This window comes from Tympanuchus pallidicinctus, unplaced genomic scaffold (genome assembly GCF_026119805.1).
Source record: "Tympanuchus pallidicinctus isolate F22 unplaced genomic scaffold, pur_lepc_1.0 scaffold3, whole genome shotgun sequence".
Lineage (NCBI taxonomy): Eukaryota > Metazoa > Chordata > Aves > Galliformes > Phasianidae > Tympanuchus > Tympanuchus pallidicinctus.
Window position 1 is genome coordinate 71,862,039 of NW_026294747.1, and position 25,166 is coordinate 71,887,204.

General features: G+C 36.5%; 1 protein-coding gene across 4 annotated transcripts in view; it reads left to right on the forward strand.

Annotated features, from left to right (window-relative positions):
* Positions 1 to 25,166, forward strand: part of CUL2 (cullin 2) — a 45,376-nt gene that overhangs the window by 3,543 nt on the left and 16,667 nt on the right. For 3 of the 4 annotated variants that reach the window (XM_052692913.1, XM_052692912.1, XM_052692914.1), the window contains exons 3-11: positions 5,749 to 5,851; positions 7,506 to 7,600; positions 10,999 to 11,104; positions 13,962 to 14,044; positions 16,842 to 16,928; positions 21,566 to 21,662; positions 21,763 to 21,873; positions 22,728 to 22,890; positions 24,009 to 24,133. In XM_052692913.1, coding sequence (XP_052548873.1) covers positions 5,749 to 5,851; positions 7,506 to 7,600; positions 10,999 to 11,104; positions 13,962 to 14,044; positions 16,842 to 16,928; positions 21,566 to 21,662; positions 21,763 to 21,873; positions 22,728 to 22,890; positions 24,009 to 24,133 — 970 coding nt within the window. The remainder of the gene's footprint in view (positions 1 to 5,748; positions 5,852 to 7,505; positions 7,601 to 10,998; positions 11,105 to 13,961; positions 14,045 to 16,841; positions 16,929 to 21,565; positions 21,663 to 21,762; positions 21,874 to 22,727; positions 22,891 to 24,008; positions 24,134 to 25,166) is intronic. The other variant, XM_052692915.1, reaches the window with a different exon arrangement.

Below are 25,166 nucleotides of genomic sequence, written 5' to 3' on the forward strand. Positions count from 1 at the left end.
TGCGATTGTTTTGTTTCACTTACACCTGTCTCCTTCTTCTGCACTTCTAAGTATTCTGTTGACTACCATATTAGTCATTTCTACAGGCTTATAGAAAAGTCTTTCTTTTTATTCTACCTCTGTTATTGGCTCTAGTCCTGAACAGTTTAGAGTTGAATGTAGTTGTGATCATACAGTCTTGCTGCTCAAGTTACAACTGCATGAAGGATGCTATAGTGAATAGTTGTAATTTTACATTTTAAATGGGCATGTAATAAGACTTAAGTTTCAGTGAACTTCTTTTTAAAGAAAAGAAGCTGTGCCCTGCATCTGTGCATTCATTAGCCTTTACAGTGTGGTGAGAAATTTTTGGAGGCTTTGTAGCTGCTCCCTGGCAATCTGATTAGGTTTGGTTTAATTTCAAGGTGGAAGAATGGTTTAGACTTATATATCAATTCGCTGATTCTAGCAGGTGAAATAAGAGTCTCCTGGGAAGACCTTTGTATGTTATTACAGCATGAGCTTATTCTGTATGTGGGAGCTGAATTCTCTCTTTCTGATCTCTTCACCTTTTCTCAGAATTGCTCTCCCACTTGTCTCTGATTTTTAGTGTTTATCTGCAAGTATATACAAATTGAGTTGCTTGTAGTCTATGTAGAAGATAGTTGTGGAGATGTATTGTGCAGTAATCTTTGAAGAAGCTCTGTAATTTTAAAACTTTATAATTGATTTGTGGAGGTGTGACTCTCCACCTTGTCTTAGACACCAAACCTTAGACTTTTAGCATTAAGTGTGAATTTCTGTGCTTGCAAATTGTGCTGTAATAATTTTTTTCTAAGCAGAGTTTAGGAATTGCACATTTCAGTCTTCCATAAGCTGTTAAATTCTGTAGCTTGAGACTAACCATTATAAAACAATGCCCAAAATAGGTTTAAAATTTAAGATAATAGCTGAATGGGATGTTGGATTGATTTTTCTTGTGTGTGGGCTTCCATATAAGAAGTTCTAAGTGGACCAATATGTGAACTCTGCTGTTGATCCTGTTTTAGGCTTTACTTTAGTTGACTGAGCATCGTGAAGGGAACACTTATGGATAGCAGACTCAGGATTCAGGCTTGGAAGAATCGTTCGGCGTATAATTCTTAAAACCTCACTTACTGTCATCTATTCATTACCTTCCTGGGAAGATGGCATTATTAGTGTCTAATTTGGTACAGTTGAAAGCCTTTGGGAGCGTTCTCTATGGCAGAATGGCCTGAGGAGCTTCTGTGACTTGTAACTTGTGATGTTTATTTTGTGTTACTACTCCTGCTACGTTGACCAAGCTCTATGCTTTAACATAAAGTCTTCATTCTTCTATACAGTTGTTTTGAAAGCTTTTTCTTGGGTTTTCAGTGTAAAAAGAAAAAAAAACCCAAGCAGCTGAGATGTTAATAAGTTTTAAACGCCAGGTCTTCGTAAAACATATCTTGTTCTGTGATAGCTTTTTGCTTTCTGCTGAATTTAATTGAAGTTTGATTTAATGTGTTCCTAAGCACCTAGAAGGATGTTAGGATTGGTTTATGTATCTGTCCTTTCCACAGATCTGACTTAAAAACAGAATGAGGAAATGTTTGTTTACTTTTTCTTGTTGCTTAATGAGCATAATAAAAAAATATGACTAATATGTTGGAACTGTGTACTAATGAAATTCATGGAGGCTGTTTGATTGGTTCTAGCACCAGTTGATCTGTGTAATTTCTCTGTGGTGAAAACAATGACATGGAAACAAGGGATAAACTGCAGCAAATAAATGTGATTTCAATCTGCTGCAGCTTGATTCTAAATGATCGTTTTCTCATGTGCTGTTTGAGACAGCTGAGATCAGTTAGGGTGCACAGAATAATAGTATTTTAGGGCTGGGAGGTTTGTAATGTGCAGTCATCTTCTAGAACTAATTCCTGTGTTATTATTTTCCAAAAACTTGAAGTAAATGCAGTGTTTTCTTTACTACTCTGATAATTTTATTGTTAAGCATAGGTTGTCTTTATACACAGCTCATTTCAAATTTGAAATGCTAGAATGGCAATGATCTGAGAATCCCAATTGTATAAAGAGTTAAAGAATCTTCTAGAGAAGATGACTTGAAAGACTGTATGTCACTTTATTTAAACTGTGAGTCATCTCAGGCCACCTTTGACCTTCAGATTTCCTTTCAGATTCTCTGCAGAAAAAGAGTGTTTCTGGAGTTGTTATGTTGTCCAGTAAATGAATGATGGTTGCATCTCTCTACTTGAGATGGAATTTACAGGAATTTGGTTATGATATATGCCTAATACAACTTCTAAGGCTTTGTTTGTAACAATGTAGTTGCTTAGAGTTTGTTCTTTAAGGTAAGAGTCTGCTCAAGTTTGAATAGGGGAGTGGTGGTTTATAGCTTTGATAGCTGTACTTTGATAACTGCTGTCTAGCAGTAGAACTTTTTGGGCAAGTAGAACATCAGGATGTTCCTGTAATTGTCTTGATGTTTTTACAGCAGTAGAACTGGATGTTGCACCAACCAAATAACTAGAATATCAGTATTTAGGATGGGGGAGGGGGGGGAAGGGGCGGCAGCATGCTTGTACATCAGACAAAATTGTGTGTAAGGCTGTTTAACTTGACGGCCTGCTTTGTTCTATTTTTCTTTGTACTTGCTCTCTCTCTCTCTCTCTGTCTCTCTCTGTTAATCCCTCATTTCACAAGAATCCTATGGTGAGTCAGAAACTTTTGATCTGGACATGTATAATCATGTATTTTTAATACAGAAACCAATTCAAAGGAAAGGAAGAGTAAATAAGTCAATGCAATAAAGGTTCTGACTGAGGGCTCCATGAATTTTGGTAGTCATGTGTGTGCTTTTGCAGAGCAAGATTGAATCACACACATTTTCAGAGTGCTCTGCTTTGATCATCTTTAGATTTGTTCAAAAAAGTATGTTAATTTATTGTCTTACATAGATAATTTATCCCAAGGGCAGTAACTGAGCATTTGTTGCTTGAATACAGTTTTTTTTTTTTTTTTTTTTTTGAATAATAATTATTTTTCTTTGTTTAGAATTGGTTAAGTTTCCCAATTCTGAGGTAATGCCATTCCAGTAGCCAGGACTGGAACACTTAGAAAGCATAAGGCTTTTGATTTTCTTGTGCTTGACACAGGCTGGAGGGCCCTAAGCAGTGGTTTGGCTTCATCTTCCTTAGACCTTTCTCAGCCTTCCTTACAAGGAGCTGGACTGGAAGGACAGATGGCTTTTAGCATTGAAGATAAATTATTGAACAGGGAAGGCTCCTTTTCTCATCTTCTGAGGGACAGCGGCACAGAAGAAATATGCTTTTAGATTATGGAATAAAACATGAGGAATATTCAGTGGTTGATCCTTCTAATCTTTTTTTTACTTAAGAAATTCACCACCTTTTGAACACTGCGCTTCAAATTGGATTCTGAGCTGAACGATAGTTAGGTGAGCAAACAGCAACAGATAAGCCTTGCTACACAATTCGTACGTTCTTGCTCACTGTGATACCTTTTTGAGACTGTTGACTTTTTTGTAGAAATCTGGAGGAACTCACCATCCAGAAAGTGGGAGTCTGTGTGGAGTTGTATGCGTGGCTGGCATAGGAACGTGTTTGAAGTGTCTGTGGCAGTGCTTTTGTGATGAAGCTACTTATTTATTTTCAGCAGCATGCAAACTGAGTGTTGCTTGTCAAGGAACAGTGGTGGGCTCCATTTCTTTCCACTTGCACTGAACTTTGACTGTTATCTAGAAAAAAGAGAGGCTTATGTGGAAGATGTATGTTTTCCATGAAATACAGATGCTGGTTTTGTTTTTAAATAGCTGTTTTACAACTAAGACATTTGTTTGCAACAGTAATGGTCGGCTGGATTCCTAACCAAAGCCTGGGGTGCAGAGGCAAGATAAACTTAGATTTAACTGCTGCTGTTGTTAGATAAGCTGCCGTTACTATTTCGTGCTGTTGTAATGAGGGCTGTGCATTTCCTCTCTCACTTCAAAGCAAGTTACTCCTGTAGCAGATATGTGTAACTTTGTTTTGATGATCCAAATGGGTAGTGTAGTCGTGGATCTGAAGGGAACAGTCATGTCCTGTTGACTTGGCTGTAACTTAGTAAATTCCAGAATTAGAAATCCTTCCTCAGTATCTTACTCTGATGGTGAGGAGCTTGTGCTCATGAATGTTACTGAGGATGCATTCACCTGCAGATCATCCTGCATTTGTTCAGAGGGGATTTATAAGGAGTGATTTTTCTATATAGACTAAGTTTGAGAAAGCCCTTAGCTTGCTGAATTTTTTGTGGTATTTTATTGGTTACCACTGTGCAAGTTGGTGTAGCACAATGCAGTAAATATTGTGTGTTTTGTTCATGAAGGTTTCAATTTAGTACTTGACATTATGAGGAGAGTTCTGATAAAGATCTGTAAGGATGAAATAACCTCATTCAATAGCAGACACCAGTTGTTGGTTCTCTGAGTGCTCAATTGCCATGTAAAGGCTTTTTCAATTCAATTCTACGTCAGTATCTTCTCTGTTTTGAACAATACTTCAGTGTCCAAGAGGAGCCCTTCTTTTGGAAAAATGGTGATGAAAGCTTGTTATACTGCTCTGCAGATGAAGCAAGTAAATTGTCAACTGTCCTTATGCCTTTTTCCTGCTTTTAGACAGGCACGTGCTTTTTTTAAGGTAGATTAAAGGAAAACAGCTCTTGTGCTTTCTCTTTGTTAAAGAACGTAATGATTAATGTAGGCTATTTTTATTTCTAATGTGACTAGTTTTATGCAGTGCCTAAACTAAATGACAAAGCATGATTATTTTTCAAATCATTCTAATGATTTTTTTTTTAGAAGTAGTGAGTTTCCCAGAGATACCAGCTGTTGGCTTTGCTTGACTTTATTGAAAGTTCTTAACTATGATTGATTTTCCTGACAAGGTGCTGGAGGAGTGTGTGAAGTGACTTTTTTTTTCTTAGCTTGATACAGCTTTGCAAGATAATTCAGTTTCAAGTGTTTGCTGCTGCCCTTGAGGTGAGCAGGCGTAATGATTTTGTGTAGCTCTGTGGTCTAAACAAGACTACTAAAATGATAATTATAGTTAAATAAACAAAAGGTTTTTTGGTTCGATTCACTGTTGTGATGACTTAATTTGCAGTGTTCCACAAAATTGTTCTACCTAGGAAGCTGAGGGGATTACAGTAAAGGCATTAAACTGTAAACTGGTATGGATCTGAGGGGGACAAGGAGATGGGCAAGCACAGAGATTGGAATTTGGTTTCACTTCATGTTGTGTTCTGCTGCGTGCTCGTTGTCTAACTAATACTTCTTTAGTGGTTACCTTGATCCAAAAAGCAAGAGTTTGAATTTCACGCAGGTTGCAGACGCAAAAGAATTATTTCAGATGAATGTTTGCTTTTAGGTAAATATATTTTTTTGTATATGATAAATAAGTGGTAGAAGTCAGGTCAGCACGGGGCTGTCAGAATTTTTGGGATCTTAGATCTAACATTCCTTCAGCTTCCACTACTTAAAACAGAGATTATAATAATTGGTGCTGTAAGCTTAGAGTCTTTGTGAATCAGGGTTTGCACAAACTTAATAAAAAGATCCATTTGGTCTTCTGTGCTCTATCTTCAAAAATGTTTTCTTAAACATTCTTGTTGGGGGGAGTTCCTGTAAATCTTAAATTTATGTTCGTCAGTTCTCACACTTAAAGCAGATATAAACCTTGACTCAGAGCCCAGAGACATTTATGCTTTGTGTGTGGCCTATCCTGAACCTCTTGGAGAGAGACTTTATACTGAGACAAAGATTTTCTTGGAGAATCATGTACGCCATTTGCACAAGGTAACCCATGCAGTTACTGGTGTGGATAGCACTGCTTATCCTGTTTTCAACTTTGTGGAGGGTTTTTGTGTTGTTCACAGGAAGTTATGCTGGTTTTTTGAGGTTAAATTAGGGATGTCAGTGGTCTGGAGAATATCTGTGGAAGTGAGAGATCTGTCTGTATTGGTGTGTTTTGTATACCCGTTGACTTGAGAAGTAAGTTTGTTCTTCTCTGTTTAGTGTTTATATTCAGACAAGTTATAGAAATCTCTTTATATTCCAGATGTGTTGGATGTTGTAATTAGTCTTTCGTTAAGTGTAAAATTTCACTCTAATGTCTTTAAGACAGATTGTGTCCATTCTACTGACGAAAACTTATAAAATATATAGGAAATAAGGAAAAAAAAAAATAATTGGGAGGCAGGAAGCAATGACTGTTTATCATGACATATAACAATTCTTCTGTATTGATATGGCTGTAAATTCTGTGTTATCAGATAAAAAGCCTAGATTTGAGAGAGTCATGATCCATCACATTGCATGTATAGGATGGATGAACACTGTTTCCTCGTACTTGAGCAAAAAGAGGAGTAGATTTATACATACCCATAGACACAGCTCATTCAGAGAATGAAGAATTGCAAGTATTGCTGAACTTGGGTACATTATTTTTACAATATAGGCGAGGCATCGTGGTAGGTAGTTCCACTGATTGCCCGGAGGCTACCTCTGATGACTAAATCAGTTCAGAGAACTGTCATGCAGCTCAGTTATTTAGTGAGCTGGATGAGCTCATTTAGGCTGGGCAGGTGCCAGCTCAATGTAAACTGTTGGGAAGTAATAGAAAGCATATGTCCACTTTTTAAACTGGCTGCCCACCATTTGTCTTTGAACTAATTTTGGAAAATCTTTGTGGAATTCATATTGCAGTGGAAAACAATCTTGGTTCCACCTTAGTCTGGTTGTTTTCCTCTTTTATGTAGCTGCTGCTTAGATTTTTATTTTTATTTTTTACTGCTTGAGAGTTTAACACTGCGTACTCTGGAGCTGATTCCTAGGATCTCATCCTCCTTCACTACACCAGCAGCTTCTTAGAACATAAATGGCTGACATTCCAAAAGATCTGTGCCCAGTTTTATAGGATTTACGATGTGTTTAAGTTTGCACTTACATGTGCTCTTTTAATCACTTTTAAATTCCAGGATTACTGGTAAATATGATGGATTTTCAGCTAAGTTCAAATAATACTTGTTTTAAATATTCACAGTGAGTGAGGTGACTGTTCTGGTGTGCCACATGGCTGCATGGGTTTAAAACTGGCGTGCTGGCACATGAGGAAGTGGTTCTGTAGCATCCACCAGCATGTTGCAAGAGGATGAACCGTGTTCTGTAAAGGCAGATAGGAAATGAATGTATTCAGAGGTTATTCTTTTAGAATGCGAAGCAAAACAACTTCTGCTGTTGTAGTTGGCTTATCAGAACTTCACAGTAATACTTGTTAGTTTTCTGGTCATAGCAACAGTGTTATTTTCAGAGTTGCTGACATTTAGCTGTGGTGGTCTTTCTGCTTCTGTGGCTATTCTGAAACAGTAATCCTATTAACAGCTTTCAATTTATGGGTACTACTTTCTTGCTAACTTCAGGGATGTGTGTGCATGCCTTTCTTTATTCACAGAGAGTTTTGGAATCTGAGGAACAAGTACTGGTTATGTATCACAGATACTGGGAAGAATATAGCAAGGGAGCAGACTATATGGACTGTTTATACAGGTAAGCTTTGCAAATGAGTTGTTAAATTTCTGAAATAATTTCTGTTTCATAAACTGAAGAAAGTTTAAATAGAACAAGAGGAGCTATGTGTGCCATGTCAAATTTGGAGAGAATATAGTGATCGAAGCAGAACAAAGGGGAGGGAAAAAAACAACCGTTGTGCTTCAGTAGGTCTTTCTGTGCCCTGCTCCTTACCACTAAATTAATTATCCAGGATGATTCCTATCATTTCTAATATAGTCTCCTTTTGTTGTTTCTGATGTTGAGACAGGTACAGTCTAGGTTTGATTACGTGTGGGCAGAATTTCATGATGTCTGCTTTGCCAATGCTAATATTTGTTTCTTATCAGAAATATTTAATTCAAACCACTAAAACCAAATAACATGTTAAAAAATAAAATACTTCCATCTCATTCTTCTGACAAGCCTTTGCATAGTCTGTATTCCCAAGGACATTGTAGGCCACTGTGATGTGAAAACATCGATTTGGGAGTGTGGTCACTGTATTTAGAACAGTGATCTGTTGTTAGATTGCTGCCCTTAGTTGATCTAAAAATACCAAGTACATGAATGTTACTCTGTAGCCTGGCAATCTATCCCAACCATTAGTCACCCTTTTAATTGGTAAATTAATATTTGGAGTTTGTTTTTTTTCCACTAAAATCCTTACAAAAGAACTTCTCAGTTCATTTCTAAGTTCTTAATAACTGAAAAGTTCCCCACAAAAAATGCTTGTGTTTTCCAGACATTTTCCTGACACTAACTGCTAATTTACACAGAGCTGTTCTTTGGTATTCCTCTGTCAAATACGTGTAGAGTCCTTTAACGTTCTTACAGACTTTATCACCTCTATCTGGAGAAGAATTTCAGTGGTTGTGTTTTGAGGTTTGGATACTGAAATGTATCGCTGGTAGTCTGAAAGGTAACCAGCATCAGTGTTCTTACCTTGTTGGCTGTTTTTCCTGATTAGTCAGTAAAGTGTAAGCCTGCACATGTGTACTTCTAAGGAATTGGGCCTGAGCTGTAGGATCAGGGTTTCAGATGAAAGTTGTCTCAATGCTACTAAGAGCCCATGGTATTTTCTTCTATTTTCAGTCCTTGTTTCCACAGTAGGTTCCTGACAAACCCTTTGGATTGTCTTCTAGAAGTAATTTCAAGTAGTTACTCAAGGTGAAAAATAGTTTATCACTTCAGTGGAGAAGCTAATGTGAGATTATGCTGTTTGCACATCTTTTCTGTTATTTGCTCGTGCAAATAAAAGCTTGTGGGAGTTGATGTTAAGATCAGGGGAAGAGGGAAGGAAATAATGGCAAGCAGGTTTTCAGTGTTTTTGAGCAGTGAAAAGAGTGATTCTGCCTGGATGTTTCTTGCCACCTCCTTTTTGCTGAATCAAGTCGTTCTGCAAGAAGTGCCTGATGTAGGTTAAACTCATCTATTTACTTGTGGATGCGTTAGTTTCATGACGGATCGGTTGCCTGGTCTAAAATTGCTGACAAGACGTAACAGTGGAAGAGAAAAGAGAGAGCACAGGACTTGATGTTTTAGCTGGCATAGTAGGAAAAAGGTGGAATGGTAGCTGCTGACTTTCCTAGTATGAACAAAAAAATTGAGAAACTTGGTTACTTAAACAAGGCTTGTGTTCTGGCTGTTCAGCATGTCCACACAAATTTTGTATGAACCTGTGGGGCTTCCACAGAGACGAGTATTTCAAATTTGTGATGATTATTGATGGTAGCTTAGTGATTTATGGTACTCTGGAGTCTGAAAATAGATTAGCCCTCAGTGTTTCAGTTTGTCACCACTGCATTATCACAAGTCCTTATTTTCTTGATGCTCTGGTATCCTCAGTTCTTTCATGTTTAAAGGTTTCCATAGTATGCTTCTCCTTATCTTCACTGCTTGTCAATTACCTTCCTGCTTGAAATGTTCAGAAGTCACTAGTCTGATACAGCCTCTAAAATGTGCATCAGTTAAAGCACTTTGTTAGTCTTTTCATGTCTATTCAGTGCCTGGAGCCAGGCGTCTCGAAACTACTAGTTGTGTCTGAAACTTTATTTGTTTGAAGTAAACTATACATGTGATAGTAAATCCTACAATAAAATTAGGCATTCATAACATTTTTCTATGCAACTGCTCATGAAATTAATTTATTGATGTTAGTTTTGGACTATGTCAGTCTGTTCTCATTTGTGTTTACCCAATTACTGTAAATATTTTATTTAGATTACTGCTACTTCATAAAAATGTGTATGGATTATGGAACCCACAAAAATTCAAGATAGGGAAAGGAGTGTCACTGTAGCATGTATTTCATGAGAAGTGAATGTGTGTGTCTTAGCATTTGAATTGGCCTCGTAGTGCCATAGTGAGAAGAATTATGTCCCAGAATGACAGGCATTTTCTTTTCTCAGCAGATTTTGTCATTGAGTGCTACTGGAAGGGCCATTGAGATTCCCTTAAATGCTTTGAGTTCACTTTTGTCAACATATAATATTTTTTTTTGTATACATGTCGAGAACATAATTTTGAATACTGCCTGGAAAACAAAAACAAAAGGAATAAATTTAGCTTGATGGTCTTTCCTTCTGTGTTCTTTGTACGTTGTTCTTTGTGTTGCTTTGGCTGGGGCAATGTAATTTTCAATAATTTAATGTGATTTTCAAGTTGTTCTTGTAATCAGTGATCTTTAGAATGATGCTCTTTTGTATGTTCCCTTTGGGGATACTAAAGTTAGCCAGGATTGCATAACCTGCTTTTTCTTCTTTTTCTCCAAGTAGAAAATGCATTCATAATTTACATAGATAATTACTTCTCTGCAATAGTGGAAAAAGTAATGATTGCGTGAGTTGTGGTGCCTAAACTCCATTATAACAAATAATATTTTAGACTGAGAGAAATGCAAAATAATGAACAGAATAGGTAGAAGTGTATGTTTTACTTCAATGACAACAATAGAACAACTAATTAAAAAAATCCTAAAGTGAAACATAATAGTCAAGAACTTTCTTCTACGCTTAAAAATTAAGAAATTATCATCACTGTAGTATGGGCTGTTCGGGATTTAGGAGTTTAACTTGTAAGTGCAAATACAATATGTCTGTTTATTTTGAAACATTGGCTCCTTTAACACCTGCACTGGATACCAAGGAAATGCTGACGGTGATGGAGGCTGTTGTTTAGTATTTGATTTTCTTCACGGTGTTGCTTTAATATAAAGTACAAAGTGCTTTAGAATGAAAGTAGTCTGCATTAGAAGAATTTCCTGCAGGTAGCAGTGGCATTGCTTGAAAGTAGTTGTCTTTTTTTTTGTCTGATGTAGAGATGTTCCAAATCTGTTTTCAAAAACTACTAGCTTAACTTTTTCTGTGTTTTAATTGGAATATGTTTATTTTTACTAGGTACCTCAACACACAGTTTATTAAGAAGAACAAATTGACTGAAGCTGATCTTCAGTATGGTTATGGTGGTGTGGATATGAATGAACCACTGATGGAAATAGGAGAGGTAGGTATTTCAGAAAATGAACTCTATTTTGCTGCACTACATGTTCAGCTTTGTTCTTTTAAATGTTGACTTCTCCATGTCATGGAATCTGAATAGTTAAGTAGAAGATGTAAGCATGGAATCCTTTTGAAAGTAAGATGGCATTTTTGATGTAAAAGAAAAAAATGGAGGGAAATCAAATATGAGTACTGTTGGAGAACTTCAGTTCAAAATGTTATAATATAGATCATTTTTTGAGTAAAATATATTTTTCTTGAAGTGGTGTTTTCATGTAGAAAAGATTTTTATGTAGTGCTTCTGTTTTGATCAACTTCGGAAAAATTAGTTCTAGACTTACATTTTTGATGTTGCAAAGTGTAACAGCTTTTTTTTACAGCAACTGTGTTATTTTCCAGTCCAAGCAATTCAGCCATAGCAGCTCAGATTTTAGAAGAAGTGGACATTCAGTGCAATTAAGTGTTGTGCAAGAAGGGATTATGTAAAAATCAAAACAAAACAATGAAGAAAAGTAATTGAAGTAAACACAAATGCGTTGATGCCCACAGTTGCTTAGGTAGTTTGGAGAGATTGAGACTCATTTCTAAACACTTAAAAAACAAGTAGTCATTGGTAGTAGTGCATTCTGACACAGCACACTGTGCAATTCTGCTCTGCAGAAGTGAGGTGTACATACTTTCTGTCATTTCTTGGCTACTGTTGTAGCTGTGTAGCTGAGTAATAAAAGAAAATGAGGTGAAAAATTTCCTGTTGCAAAAAAAAAAAAAAAAAAAAAAGCCACAGATTTTATTGAAACAGAATGGTTCTGGTTGTCTTTAAGGAGATTTTGATAGTATCTCTTCAGTTTGAACTGGGGTAGAACCATAGTTCACAATGCAGTTGAATATAAACTTTGCTTTTGAATACTTTGTGTGTCTCTCCCCCTTGTATCTGTAACAAATACGTACACAATGGTAGCTAGGTAATTTATTTTAATGGTGGTGGATTTTTTTTCCCCTTTTCTCTCTACCTTTGTGTTTTTCTCTAGAAGAGAAGCAAATATTTTCCTCTCCTGACTTAGAGAAGTAAAAAATGACTTTTTATTTGGCCTGTCAAATCACTGTTCTTCTAGCTTTTGGATTTCATTGCCTCAAGTAGGAGATCTCTGCTGTCATTGTTGAGAGTAGAGAGATTGTGATGCCTGAGGAAGTGTCTTTTATGCTGAAGAAGGTGACACTGTCAGTTCAAGTTGCTAATCTTTTGACAGGTTGGGGGTGGCCTGGAAAAACACCAGAAGCATGATACGCTTTAGATCGAGGCAGTTTAGAAAAGGAACTACTTCTTTTCTACCTGTGCTGTCTGCACAGTTTGCTAACTTATGGCGTCTGTAAAGGTTTGTTAGAGCTTGGAAGTGAATATTGCCTCACTTTTTGTGATGTCTTGATAATGCCTTAAACATTTGTGATTTCCACGAGTTGTGTTTTAGCTGACTCCTTCACCATTGTTGGAGGTAGTTCTTAGCTCTGTGCAGAGCAGTTAGTTTTACTGTTTCAGGGGCTGGGAATGGTTTTGGACTATGTTCCTGGAATGCAGAGTTGGAGTCCTAGTCTATTTTTTATTATCTCCCAAAGGATAGTAGTAGCTAGTTTGCATTTTGTCCACACTTTCTGCCCTAGTATACGTTTTCAGAGAAAGAATAGTAGGCTTGATAATTCATCTTCTGAGAGTATTCCTCTCATTTATGGAGTCATAGATTGAGGTGGGAGTAGGAGGGAGTGGTGATGACACACTTGTCTTCAAGCTTACCAGAAACTGCTCTTTGGACAGTATATCCATAGCTCAGAATTTGAATAGGTTAAGTAGACATTCAAGGTTGTGAAACTGCAGCAGTCTATGGTTTTGGACAACGGCATTCTGGATGCTGACGTCTGAAATTCTACCAGCCACCTTTTGTTAATCTTGCTGCCCACTATTGCTTCCATTTCTCTCGATCAAATACTATCTTTGTAAGCTGTAATAGTGCTGGGTAAATTTTAGGTCTTGAGATAGTGATGTTCACCTCTGTTCATTACTAGGATAGGAATGGATTTATGGCAGTTTTTCCTTTGCTCTGGAAAGCAGCGCAGATCCTACCTTCCAGTAGTTAAAGTACATTAAATTATAGAACTGCTTATGGCAAATTCAATGTCCCTGTAGTAAAAAAAAAAAAAAAAAAAAGTATTCACTTTTGACCTTTTTGGCAAGGCATTGGCCATATATGTCAAGTCTTTGCTTTGAAAGCATTTTCCCTTTTAATGTAGTGCTGTCTTCTAATCTTTGAATTCCTCTAGGGGCTTTGTCCAAAGGCAGTCTTCAATGTTCTTCACTTTAAAATGAAAGAAGTTACCGTTCATCTGTTTTTGGGTAACTGTCCTTTCTCTATCCAAGAGTAAACAAGCTTATTTTATGTTTTCAGTCTTATAAGAAAGTTACAGAAATTATGTCTAATATTTAGATTTTATAGAAGGAGTTGTTGCACTGAAGTTTCATGAGCACATGCTGAGTGATGCTGAAACAGAAACTTTAGAGGCTTTTCAGTCATCTTATTTAAGAGCACGAGCTTGCTTAGTGCTACTGGAGTATGTAACATGGTACATTCCAGACATGCTGGCAGTATGTATGAGGTGTGTATGGGCATGACTTCAAACACTTACCCAGTAAGTGCTCCAGACCCTCGGTAGTTCTTGTACTAGGAGAAGTACGAGACGAGAACAGGAGGGCATCTAATGATGTAATTTTTAAATCTTGATTGGGGAATTGAGAGTTCATCCATCTTTATTTTTTCTTTGTTTTATTTATTTTTTTTTAACTGGTGTAAACTTGTGATGTTATGTCCTCACAGCTAGCTCTTGATATGTGGAGAAAATTAATGATTGAGCCACTACAGGCCATCCTTATTCGAATGCTCCTCCGAGAAATCAAAAAGTGAGTGCTTGGATTTTTTTTTTTTTGCTTTTACAGTTTGTGGGGGTGTTGTATTGCTTTATTCTGAAAAGTCTGTGGACTCTGATCAAATTATTTTCAGTTTTGATTAAAGGCAGCTTCTTAGCTGATGATGCTGTTCTGTCAGCTTTTATACGTGTAGCTGTATAATTGCTATTTGCTTCAATAGGAAAAAAAGCTCACTCATTGTAATCCAAAAGCAGTGATCTTTTCTGTTTCAGCTACCTGTCTTAATAATAGGTTTGGGGAATAGCTGAAATATTTCTCCAGGGCCCAAAGAATGCCTTTTGCCTTTTTTTCCATCTGGTGCTTACTGCTTCTGGTTCCTGTGCTGTCTGTAAACATAAGCTATTATGCAAGGATTTGCTGAAGCCAGAATTGCTTTAAATGGGACCCAGAGCAATTCTTGCTTATCTGCAACTTCTGAGCTTCTATTATTCACGAGATGTGACTTAACACTATTGGTGCTTGACTTCAATTGTGAAATGGAAGTAATTATTTTTGGATTTTGAGGGAGTTTATTTGTGAATATCTTTGTTGCTTCAAGTCCCTGCTAATTCCAAAATAGATACAGTTGTAGTATCCCCATGAAATGCTTGCAGCTTTTGAAGTTCTGATTTTCAATCTTTATGCTATTCAACTCCTCTAAGATCTTTTCAAATTCTCTGATTATTTATCCCAGCATGTGTTATTTATACAAGTATTTGTGTGTAGTTTTGAGTTCCATCAGTTTCTACACTTCTGTTGCTGGTTAGCTGCTCTGGAGTTGCTTAATGACTGCAATGATTGCGTGCCTAATTAGGTTAGGTGATGTGGCATAAACTGAAAGAATGAATTACTTTGGCTGATTGAGATGCTTTGAATGTGCACTTGGGTCAGCCAAAAAGCTGTATTCATGAAGCATGAGAAAACTGATTCCAATCATGTTTTGCTTTACTTCCTAAACTAATTTTTTGACTATTTAGTAAGTGACATCATGTTCTTCTCAGATAGTTTTTCTGATATCAGGAAGTACGTGTTTGCTTTCAGTTGTTGAACCATGCTTCATAATCAGTGCTAAAACAGCTTCTTTTATATGTTTACTGTAATAATTATATTACGTATTTGTATTTACTAAATGAAGATTCCCTGATTCATGTTGAAGGAAATTCTTCTGCCTTTTTACATCAAGCACAGTGACACTGAATACTCATTGGATCAATCTATGTATTTCAGTGGGAGGTGACAACAGAAATCTGTTTAAAACTTGTTGAAACAGATATCTGATGCCTCTTAAAAGTAATGCTATGTAATTAATTAGAGCCTGACTGCAGACCTTGCCAGGAGTATTTAGGTCAATAGCTTCAGAGGGTGTTAGTCCTTAAGAGACTGTATCCTGTTAATGCTATTTGTTGAACATTTTCAAACTTTTTTAAAATATAACTTAAGTCATTATCTAAAATAATGGCTCTGTATTTTCTTTTCCTCTCTTCCTAAGAATTCTTCAGTTTGATTTTGCTATGGCTTCATCTCCTTTTTCAAAACATCCATTTGTGTTAGCTTTGTTTTAGCCAACTTGTGATCTACGTGTTGTGTGAATGGTCACAGAATCACAGAATTGTAGGAGTTGGAAGGGATCTCTAGAGATAATCGAGACCAACCCCTCTGCAAAGCAGGCTCCAGAAAGAACCATGTAGAAGAGAACTTACTATTATAGGTGTACTTCCTGGTGTCATGAAACACAGGCATTGCTGTTTGTATTCTGAAGATTGCCTTAGTATGTAATATTCTTGTTGCTGTTCTTTGCTATTGATGCACTGGTCAGTGTGGTTTACAAGAGATAATTTTCAAGACTTTGCTGCAAACAGATGATAATTGCCTTTTACCATTGAGTTAAGCAAATCAGAGATTAAACCAAGGCTTTAAAGGAACAGATATCAGAAGATGCATCTGTCAGAAGTTCAAGAATATGCATGATATTTGCCTAACATAAATAATATAAAATAATAAAATTAATACGAGTACTAATACATATATAATTTGAAATCTATTAGTTGGATGCTTTCTTCAGAGCAAAACTTAAACATGTGCACAGTTTAACTTATTAAAACTTGTTTTACAGAAGAGGAATTTAAATGGATGGATGAGCTTCTTATAAACAAAAGTTTTTGCATTGTACATGACAGTATGCAGAGCTAATAGCCAACAGACTAGTCACATGTTTGTATATAAAAGTACGTTTTCACTGTACTGGAAAAGGTATGAGAACTAGTGTCATAAGTTTTGTGTTCAGTGTTTATTGTATAAATGTATAGAACTGGAATTTCTAAAAACTGCTGACTGAAGTCCTACATCGGCTTTATAGAAGCTATAAATTTTGGCAGTACACTCTACATTAAAATTAATATTGAATCATTTATGATCCAGCTGAACAAGATGGTTAAATCGATCTAAGAGTATGCTGGTGCCGAAAAAGAGCAGGCTGTACCATAGTACCTTTCTTGTGCTGACTTTGGTGCTTACCTAATACCTTACTGAACTGATTCAACAGTTAATGGGATGGAAAGCCATCTTCACTGAATATTTCTCTGAATTGTCATGATTAATCAGTTCAGCAGAGAACTACGTAAGTGTCAGAGCCATGCAAGAAAGATGCAGAAGGCCGTGACTGAGCAAAAGACCAGGATTAGCCTCCTTGAACAGCAGAGAGTTGTTACATCACTTAAGCCTGTCTTGTCTGACTGCACTTCTCTTAAAATAGAGTTCTGAATATAACACACTTTCTTCCCCCTCCCTCTAGCCCAAGCACTCCTTCTTCAAGTCAAGCTGAATATCAACTTAAGCATTTTTGTTTCAACACAACAGGAGGCCGACAAGATCTTGAATTGTGAGAAAATTCATCATGAAATTCTTAAATAATTTGGAAGCTATTCAGGTGGTAGCTCAAATGACAGTGTGATTAGTGCAGACTAACCAGAAGAGGCTTCTCTACTAATGACAACTAACACTTGATAACTAACTGAACCTATTCCTGTCTAAGTGGATATATTTGTCATTCACCTAAAATCTGTTGGAAATTAATAAATTATTTTTTAAAAAAAATCCCAAACAGGCTCTTTTGGTCCACGGTGCATTCTGAAGTTAATTGAACTAGATAGGCCATTGGTCTGACACAGCAGAACACTTCCTTTTTGTGATGGAATCATCTTTTAATGAATACAGTATTTATTGTTTTATGCTTTCCTTTATATATGTTATTAATGGATATAGTAATAAACTGTACAGTCAGTATGTGTTAAACTTCCACTGTTACTATTAGTTTTAAGGCTAAAAAAGCCTTAAACATAAACAGTACAATTGTCTTGAGCTTCTATTTTGTTGTTTTCTCCATTCATTTTTGAGAAAAAGAACTAGATAATCAGAATTGGAAGAGATTTTGTTTCTATTTCCTTGTTTTAGCTAGATTCTCCACATTATTCAGACATTCCTTCCTACCTTACCTGTGACATCCCTACTTCAAATTGTGCAGCAGCTGTTTCTGTAGCAGTAAGTGTTTGTATTGCCTGCTGACTGCCACCAACTACAGAATATACGGAATGGGTGTTCACGTTGATGGGTCACCAGTTCCTTGTTAGTGTTCAGTATATCCCTATCACTACACCTCCCATGGCAGTAGTCCTTTAAACTTTCTGTAACACCTGAGATTCCTGTCACATTTTCTGAAACTGGCCATTTGCTGTGTGAATTCTTGGGAGCACGGTGCCATTTGAGAGTCATAGAATGATAGATAAGAGACATACTCTTATCTTGGAAACTGTGTGGCTTTTCAGATATGGTCCCTATGAAGTTCTGTCAATAAATTTTGCAACAACTTTACTGCAAATGTTTAGTGCTCACACATTGAGGAAACTTTATGTTAAACTACTTAAAATTCTGTGAGTATTGAAGGAAAAAAGAACTGGGAGCACGGTTGTTTGTTAAATACTTTTTGGCAGTTCTGCTTTTTATGGCAGGAAAATATGATCTTAGTCAAACAATTAAAGTTGTAAAAATCGGCAAGCTTTGTTAGCAGGTGAATTGAGTAGTGTGTAATTTTCCTGACTGTAAGAATTTTGTTCTGTATCTTTCATCTGATTAGCGACAATGTCCTCTTGGTTCAGAAGCAGACTTCAGTTCCTGCTTCTTTTTATAATGTACTACCAGCTATTCCCAAGAAAGCCAGTTCCCTGTTGTATTCACTTTCCTATATTGTTAGCATGCTGTATGGCCTCTGCTTCTAAAACCTCTCTTCTTTCTTTCATTTTGGGCCCGAAGCCGTGTCTTCCTCCTTCACTTACAAACTTTGTTCAAATTATACACTGACCTTTCAAGTTCCTTATCTTAACTTTTGCTGCCCCATCTTCTCGGGCATCTGCATAGGCTAAGGTTTGTGAAATAAAATGAACATAGGGGGAAACTGGCTTTTCCACTGTTAATGTAATGTTTCTTGTGTTTGTCACCCGTATCACAGAAACCACAGAATCATAGGGTTTAGAAAGAACCTCTAGAGATCAGCTAGACTAAACCCCTTCTAAAGGAAGTTCCGTAGAATACATTGCACAGCATCCAGGTGTGTTTTGAACATCTATGGAGGAGCAGATTGTACGACCTCTCTGTGCAGCAGCTTTTAGAGTTCTATCACACTCAAAATAAAGAATTTCTTCAATATTCAGATACAACTTTGGGTGTTCCAGTTCGTGATCATTGCTTCTTGTCCTGTTGGTGGGTAGCATGAAGAAGTGCCTGGCTTTATCAGTTCAGTTCCCGTACTTTAGTTTTCTTCTAAACAGTGATGAAGTCCTATCTTCTCTTCTCTAGGCTAAACTGTCCCAGCCTTTCCTCATAAGAGAGATGCACCAGGTCCCTAATGTTCTTTGTGGCCCCCTGCTGAATTCCCTATCTTTCTTGAACTGGGGAGCCCAGAACTGGACACAGTTTTCCAGATGTGGCCTCATCAGGGCCCAGAAGAAGGTGAGGATTACTTCCCTCAACCTGCTGGCCATAGTTTTTTTTTTAATGCACATTCCAGGATACCATTGGCCTTCTTGGCTGCAGAGCCATGTTGCTCTGCTATCTTGTGGTTGCTGCAGTGAAGGCTGCCCCTGCCCTTCACATGGGCAGCGAGTCCATTATTGGTAAGATACAAGGTCCAGCAGTGCAGCTCTCTTCACTGGCTCCACCACTTGGACTAGGAAGTTATACAATCATAGAACTGTTTGAGTTGGAAGGGACCTTCAAAGGTCTAGTCCCACTCCCCTGCAAAGACAGGGACATGTACAGCTAGATCAGGATGCCTAGGGCCTGATACTGAATGTCTCCAAGGGTGGAACATTTACCACATCTCAAGGCAACCTGTTGCAGTGCTTCACTACCCTTAATGTAATAAACTTTTTCCTTGTATTTGGTCTAAATATCTCCATTTTTAGTGTGAAATCATTTCCCCTTGTCCTTTCACAATGGAACCTGTGGAAGAGTCTGTCTCCTTCTTCCTCACAGCCCCTCTGTTGATACTGAAAGGCTGCACTCAGATCAGCTTCTCTTTTCCAGGCTGAACAGCCCCAGCTCTCTAAGCCTGTCCTCATAGGAGAGATATTCCATCCCCTTGATCATTTCTGTGGTCCTTTTCTGGATGTACTAAACAGGTCCATGTCTCTCCCATACTGAGGAACTCTGCATCTGGACACGGTACTCCATGTAAGGTCTCACCAGTGCAGAGCAGAGGGGCAGGATCAGCTCACTTGATCTGCTGGTCATGATTTTTTTGAAGAATGCATTTGGCTTTCTGGGCTGTGAGGGCATGTTGCTATCTTATGCCGTCCACCAGTAACCCAGGCCTTTTTCTGCAGAGCTGTGCTCAACACGCTCTATGATCCTCCTAGATTGCTTGCATCCATCTTTTCAGGTCCAGAACCCTGCATGCTAGAGGCAGGTTGGACTATTTCATGACAAAGCCCAGCTTTTTTAATAGGCTGAACTCCTAATTTTGTAGATTCTGCACTTCTTGGTATTTTTTGTATTCAAATTTGATGCATCCTGTAGCTAACCCTGCTGGTAGACTCCTCTTGGGTAGAAGTGGTTCCGAGTCATGATCTTGAACTTCTTCCCTTCTGTGACAAGCTGCCACCTCTGCCATCAGGAAACCAAACCTAGCAAAGGAACGTTGGAAAGAATACGTTGTGTGATTACATGTACACTAACTCAGATTTATTATGCTGGTTCAGCTACCAGCAGCAGAGGAAACCTCCATTCTATCTCTTATGGGAGGTAGGAAAAAAATCTTAATGCCTATCCGTAAGCTTAAACCTAAAAATCTTAGGAAGCAGCAGTATTTAAAAGAAAAACATAATGTTGTGAACATGGGACTGTGATCTGGTATTTGTCACAGCATGACTGCCTGTGGCTGTCCTGTTAAACCTCCCGAACTTATGGGCATCCTCTGCATTGATTCTATCAATTCCAAAACAAAATGAAATTAGCGAGATAATTTCTCTTTGGTTCCACCCCAACCTAGATGGATGTATGTCAGTGCTTTGGTTTGAAGTATTTTTTGCTGGCTTTACTTCTTTTTCCTTTTAATTTTAAGTAACTGACTTTCCTGTAGTAATCACAGGATTGCAGTTGGGGAACTGACTTTGTCTTTTCAGTGCAGTCTGGGTAAGATTCTTAGTATATCTATAAATATATATGTATATATATTTACATATATAATCTAAGAAATGGAATTACAACTACTGACTTATGTATGCTTTGAAAAACATAAATTTTTAATCATATTTACATTTTATATTATACATATATATATATACATATATATATTATACATATATATATACATATATATTTACATTTTATATTATAAGTGTAAATTAAGGAATATGTTATATTTCTTTGTCAGGTGTATGTGAGAGGTGGCCTTTTTTTCGAACAGTTCATGTTTCAAGAGTGCCTCGGTTGTTATGAGAGGGTCTGTTATTTCCAGTCTTTGCAAAAGATTGGATATTGATACTTCCAGTATGCATAAAACTTTTAAAATTACTTTTGTTTTCAACTGAATGGAACTAAGGAAAACATTTTTTTTCATTTGAATTGAGTCATTTGAAGCTAAGAAATTGACCAGAAAATGTAGGGTTTCCTTTTACAATGTATAGTTAAAAGTCATGCCAAGTATATTGTTCTGTTTGATATCTGCATGTTGATTGAGTAGTAGATATTCAGAAAATAACATACTGTGCTTGGCAAAAATGATTTTCTTTGGCAGGGGTGGGAAGGTAAAGGGTTATGAATTGCCATCTCAACATCTATTGGAGAGAAGGAAGAGCATATTTATTTATTTAATCTTTATGTACTTATGTGTTTATCTTTCTATTTAAGGAGAGGATTTTAGTGGAAAATATTTCTGTCCACTGCTAAATTAATTCATTTTGCTATCCAATTAATTATGCTACATAATTGCATTCTCATGAATGTTTGTTTTGCTAATTTCAGTGATCGCTGTGGAGAAGATCCAAACCAGAAAGTAATCCATGGGGTTATTAACTCCTTTGTTCATGTTGAACAGTATAAGAAAAAATTGCCCCTAAAGGTAGATACACATTCCTGATTTATGGTTTTCATTGTGAATATTAATGTGGCTTATGTATTATTTGCCATTATTTAGCCTTTAAAAAAAATTTCCTTTTTAGTTTTATCAGGAAATTTTTGAGTGTCCTTTTCTGAATGAAACAGGGGAGTATTATAAACAAGAAGCTTCAAATTTATTGCAAGAATCAAATTGCTCACAATACATGGAGAAGGTAAGAGATTTTTCTGTACACATGCAATAACTAAAATCTAAGACTATCAGTATATTATTGATTCAGATTTTCGCTGTTATTTTCCTATATTTGTTCTTTCTTGTATGCTTTCTTGCAGTTTGAGATCATTTTGGTGGTATGGTTTATCTAAGTTTAGACTACAAACTTTGCCTATGAATAGATAGCTTCAAAATAGTTTATAACAAATCATAAATCAGTTGCATGGAACGTAAAAATAAATAAATATAGATTTTTAAAATAAACACCATTAAGTGGTCATTGTTATTTTTGTTATTTCCTCAATTCCTTTATTTTACTTCCGTCTATAATAGTATAAGTTAAAAGTTTTAGTACTATAATGGTTAAGGAGGATTTTATAACAGGTTAATTACAGAGCCTTTTTTCAAATTGTGTATTCCAAAGTTGGTTTCATTATGTTTTGCGTTGTGATCTGTGTAGTCAGTTTGTCGTTAAATTACTTGTACTTTTGTTGAGAAGGAAGAAATTAATACGAGACTAGGGAGTTCTCAGTGCAAAGCTGCTCTCCATAAGAAGACAAAGGAATTGAGAAGGCTGTGAGATTGCTGGTAATTGTAAGGAGCATAAGCTAACGCTTGGACACCTGAGATGAGATTCAGGATCAGGCTAAGAGTTTAACTATTAGACTTGTAGCAGTGTCTGAGCCTAGTCTGAACTTCCTGTTCCAAAAGAACAAATTTAATATTTCAGCATCCTGGGCAAGTATTTTTTACCTTCTGTTATTTGTGGCTCTTATTCTTCATATTTATACTGTTCATGGTTCTACACTGTCTGTTCATATTTCATCTACTCTCAGCTTGAAAACTTGTTTGTAGGTTTTAGGTAGATTAAAAGATGAAGAAATGCGGTGTCGGAAATACTTGCATCCCAGCTCATATGGTAAAGTGATTCATGAGTGCCAGCAGAGAATGGTAGCTGATCACTTGCAGTTTCTACATGCAGAATGTCACAATATTATCAGACAAGAGAAGAGAAGTGGTAAGACTCACTGATCTCAAAAAGCATGGAGTTGTTGTTGTTTTACTCATTTAGCATTTGCAATTAGCTTTATTTAGTGACCTTTGATTAGTGTGAGCATTTTCAAATAATATATATTACTTACATAGAAAGCTCAATGAAATTGCAAATGCTATTTATCTTTTACTGCTTAATTCATTATCCTTCTTCCAAAGATATAGTCAAGACCTTCTTTTTCCACTTGACTGCTAACATGTCTTCTTTTGGACAATACTCTTCTCCTTTCCGTATTCAGTTTAAAAGCACACTAAAGTTTTATGTCCTGTAGAATATTTTATGCTTGTGTTTTCATTTGTAAACCAATGGCTCTGTCTTTACGGATTTCTTCATCTTTACTGGGCAGGTCAGGACTGTAAACCTTGGCTTTTTTTAATAGCCAGTTTTATTGTCTTGAATCTTTTATGACTTCTCCTCCCAAATTCTTTTTGCAGAAGCAGATGTTCTTACAGTTATATTCCCTCCTAACTAAAATAAAAAATACATTTCCTGTTGACTCCATGCCTTCTGGCCATGAAGGAATAGTTATTCTTGCATGAAGGATGCTATCTATTATCTGAAACAAATTATTTTTCACTGTTAAATTGAAAATGTATATGGTAATAGTGTCCATATTCCAGACAGTTATGCACAATTGATCAGTCTTTTTTTTTTTCTTTTTTTTTTTTTCCCCTTCCATAAAATTAATAAAAATAGCAGTTGCTTATTTACATGTTTTCTAACCAGAGAAAAACTTCAAGCCACCTTTGGAAGAACATATAAGGTCAAGAAGACATCAAAACTAGTCGTAGTCAGCTGCTGCTACCAGCATAGTACCTTACCAGGCTACCTCTACTCTTGGAGTCTGTCCTAGATAAGCAGTGTAGGAAGAATAAGGGAGCCCCAGTGGCAGTAAATACTGGTATTAGCCCTATGCTTTCCTTTTCTTTTGTCAGTGATTCAGTGTATGTTGGTTTTGCTCTTTTTTTTCAAAGCAGTTGTTGTTTCAGTGTTCGAAAGTTCTGTGTGAAATTATGATTCTATATTAAGTGTTGATTTTTAGTGTTTCTAAACATATTCAATAAAATATGTCTCTGTTACAGACATGGCAAATATGTATACTCTACTTCGTGCTGTGTCAAGTGGTTTACCTCATATGATTCAGGAACTACAAAACCATATCCATGATGAGGGCCTTAGAGCAACCAGCAATCTTTCTCAGGAAAATGTGAGTTTTTTTAGGCAGCTGGAATTGCCTATTTGATTAACATTCTTAATGAAATGCTTACCTTTTTCTTTTTAGTCTATTATGTTCTTTAATTTTGTCTATATGAAATTGGTTTGGAAGTTTATGGATAAATTGTAGTTTCTAACCAGCAATCTTAGCTGTGCAAAACATATCTATCCTGAGAGTTGATTGTTGTGATCTAACCAGAAGCAACTACGAATAGATATTTTTCATTATTCCTTGCTTAATGCTGTTATGGCAAGTAGGTCCTTTTCTTGTATGTATATCTTTTATGCCTGAGTCAGTGGCATTTGTTGATCTGGTGTGATAGCAATCATCAGTACCACTTAGTTTAATTGTGTGTCATGTGTAAAGACGTGGCATCCTGTCCTGATTTGTGTTTCTCACAAGTAGTTTTGTGGTCTCATGTTTGCATTTGAATTTTGAAAATATGGTAGCTTAATTGTTCTACCAAAGTGTTTGGTTGTTTTTTTTTTTTCAATTCATGTGCATTTAAATTATGCAATTTGATTTTTGTTCCTCTAGTATTACTGTTTAGGGAGAAAAAGCGTGGCATTATATTTGTACATTTATACATTTTGATGTCTAGATCTGTAAAGGATAATTACTTTGGCTATTCAGTGGTTCTGTATATAAAGATACATAGATAGTAGCTGTTGTAAATCACCTTTTGTTAACTCCGCAGGAGTCTATGTACTTTTTGTAACTTCTGTGTGCCTTCTGAAAATGAAGTATTTAGGAGTTTTTTTTGCTTTCAAGAAATTAAATCTACTGAGCATGTTCTTTCAAATGAATACTGCCTACACAAGGGAATGAATTCACATCCAAGAGAGTGATGAGTATTCACAGTGTTGCATTGCTAAAAGCAAAATATGAAATCCTTGGTCTTGCTTTGTGCTTTGGCATCAAAACGTTTTTCATTGAGAAAGCACTGAAGTGATATGAGTACATTACACAGCCTTATATTGCAGCCTGCGATATTGTTTGTGTAGGGGCTCCTTGAATTCACATT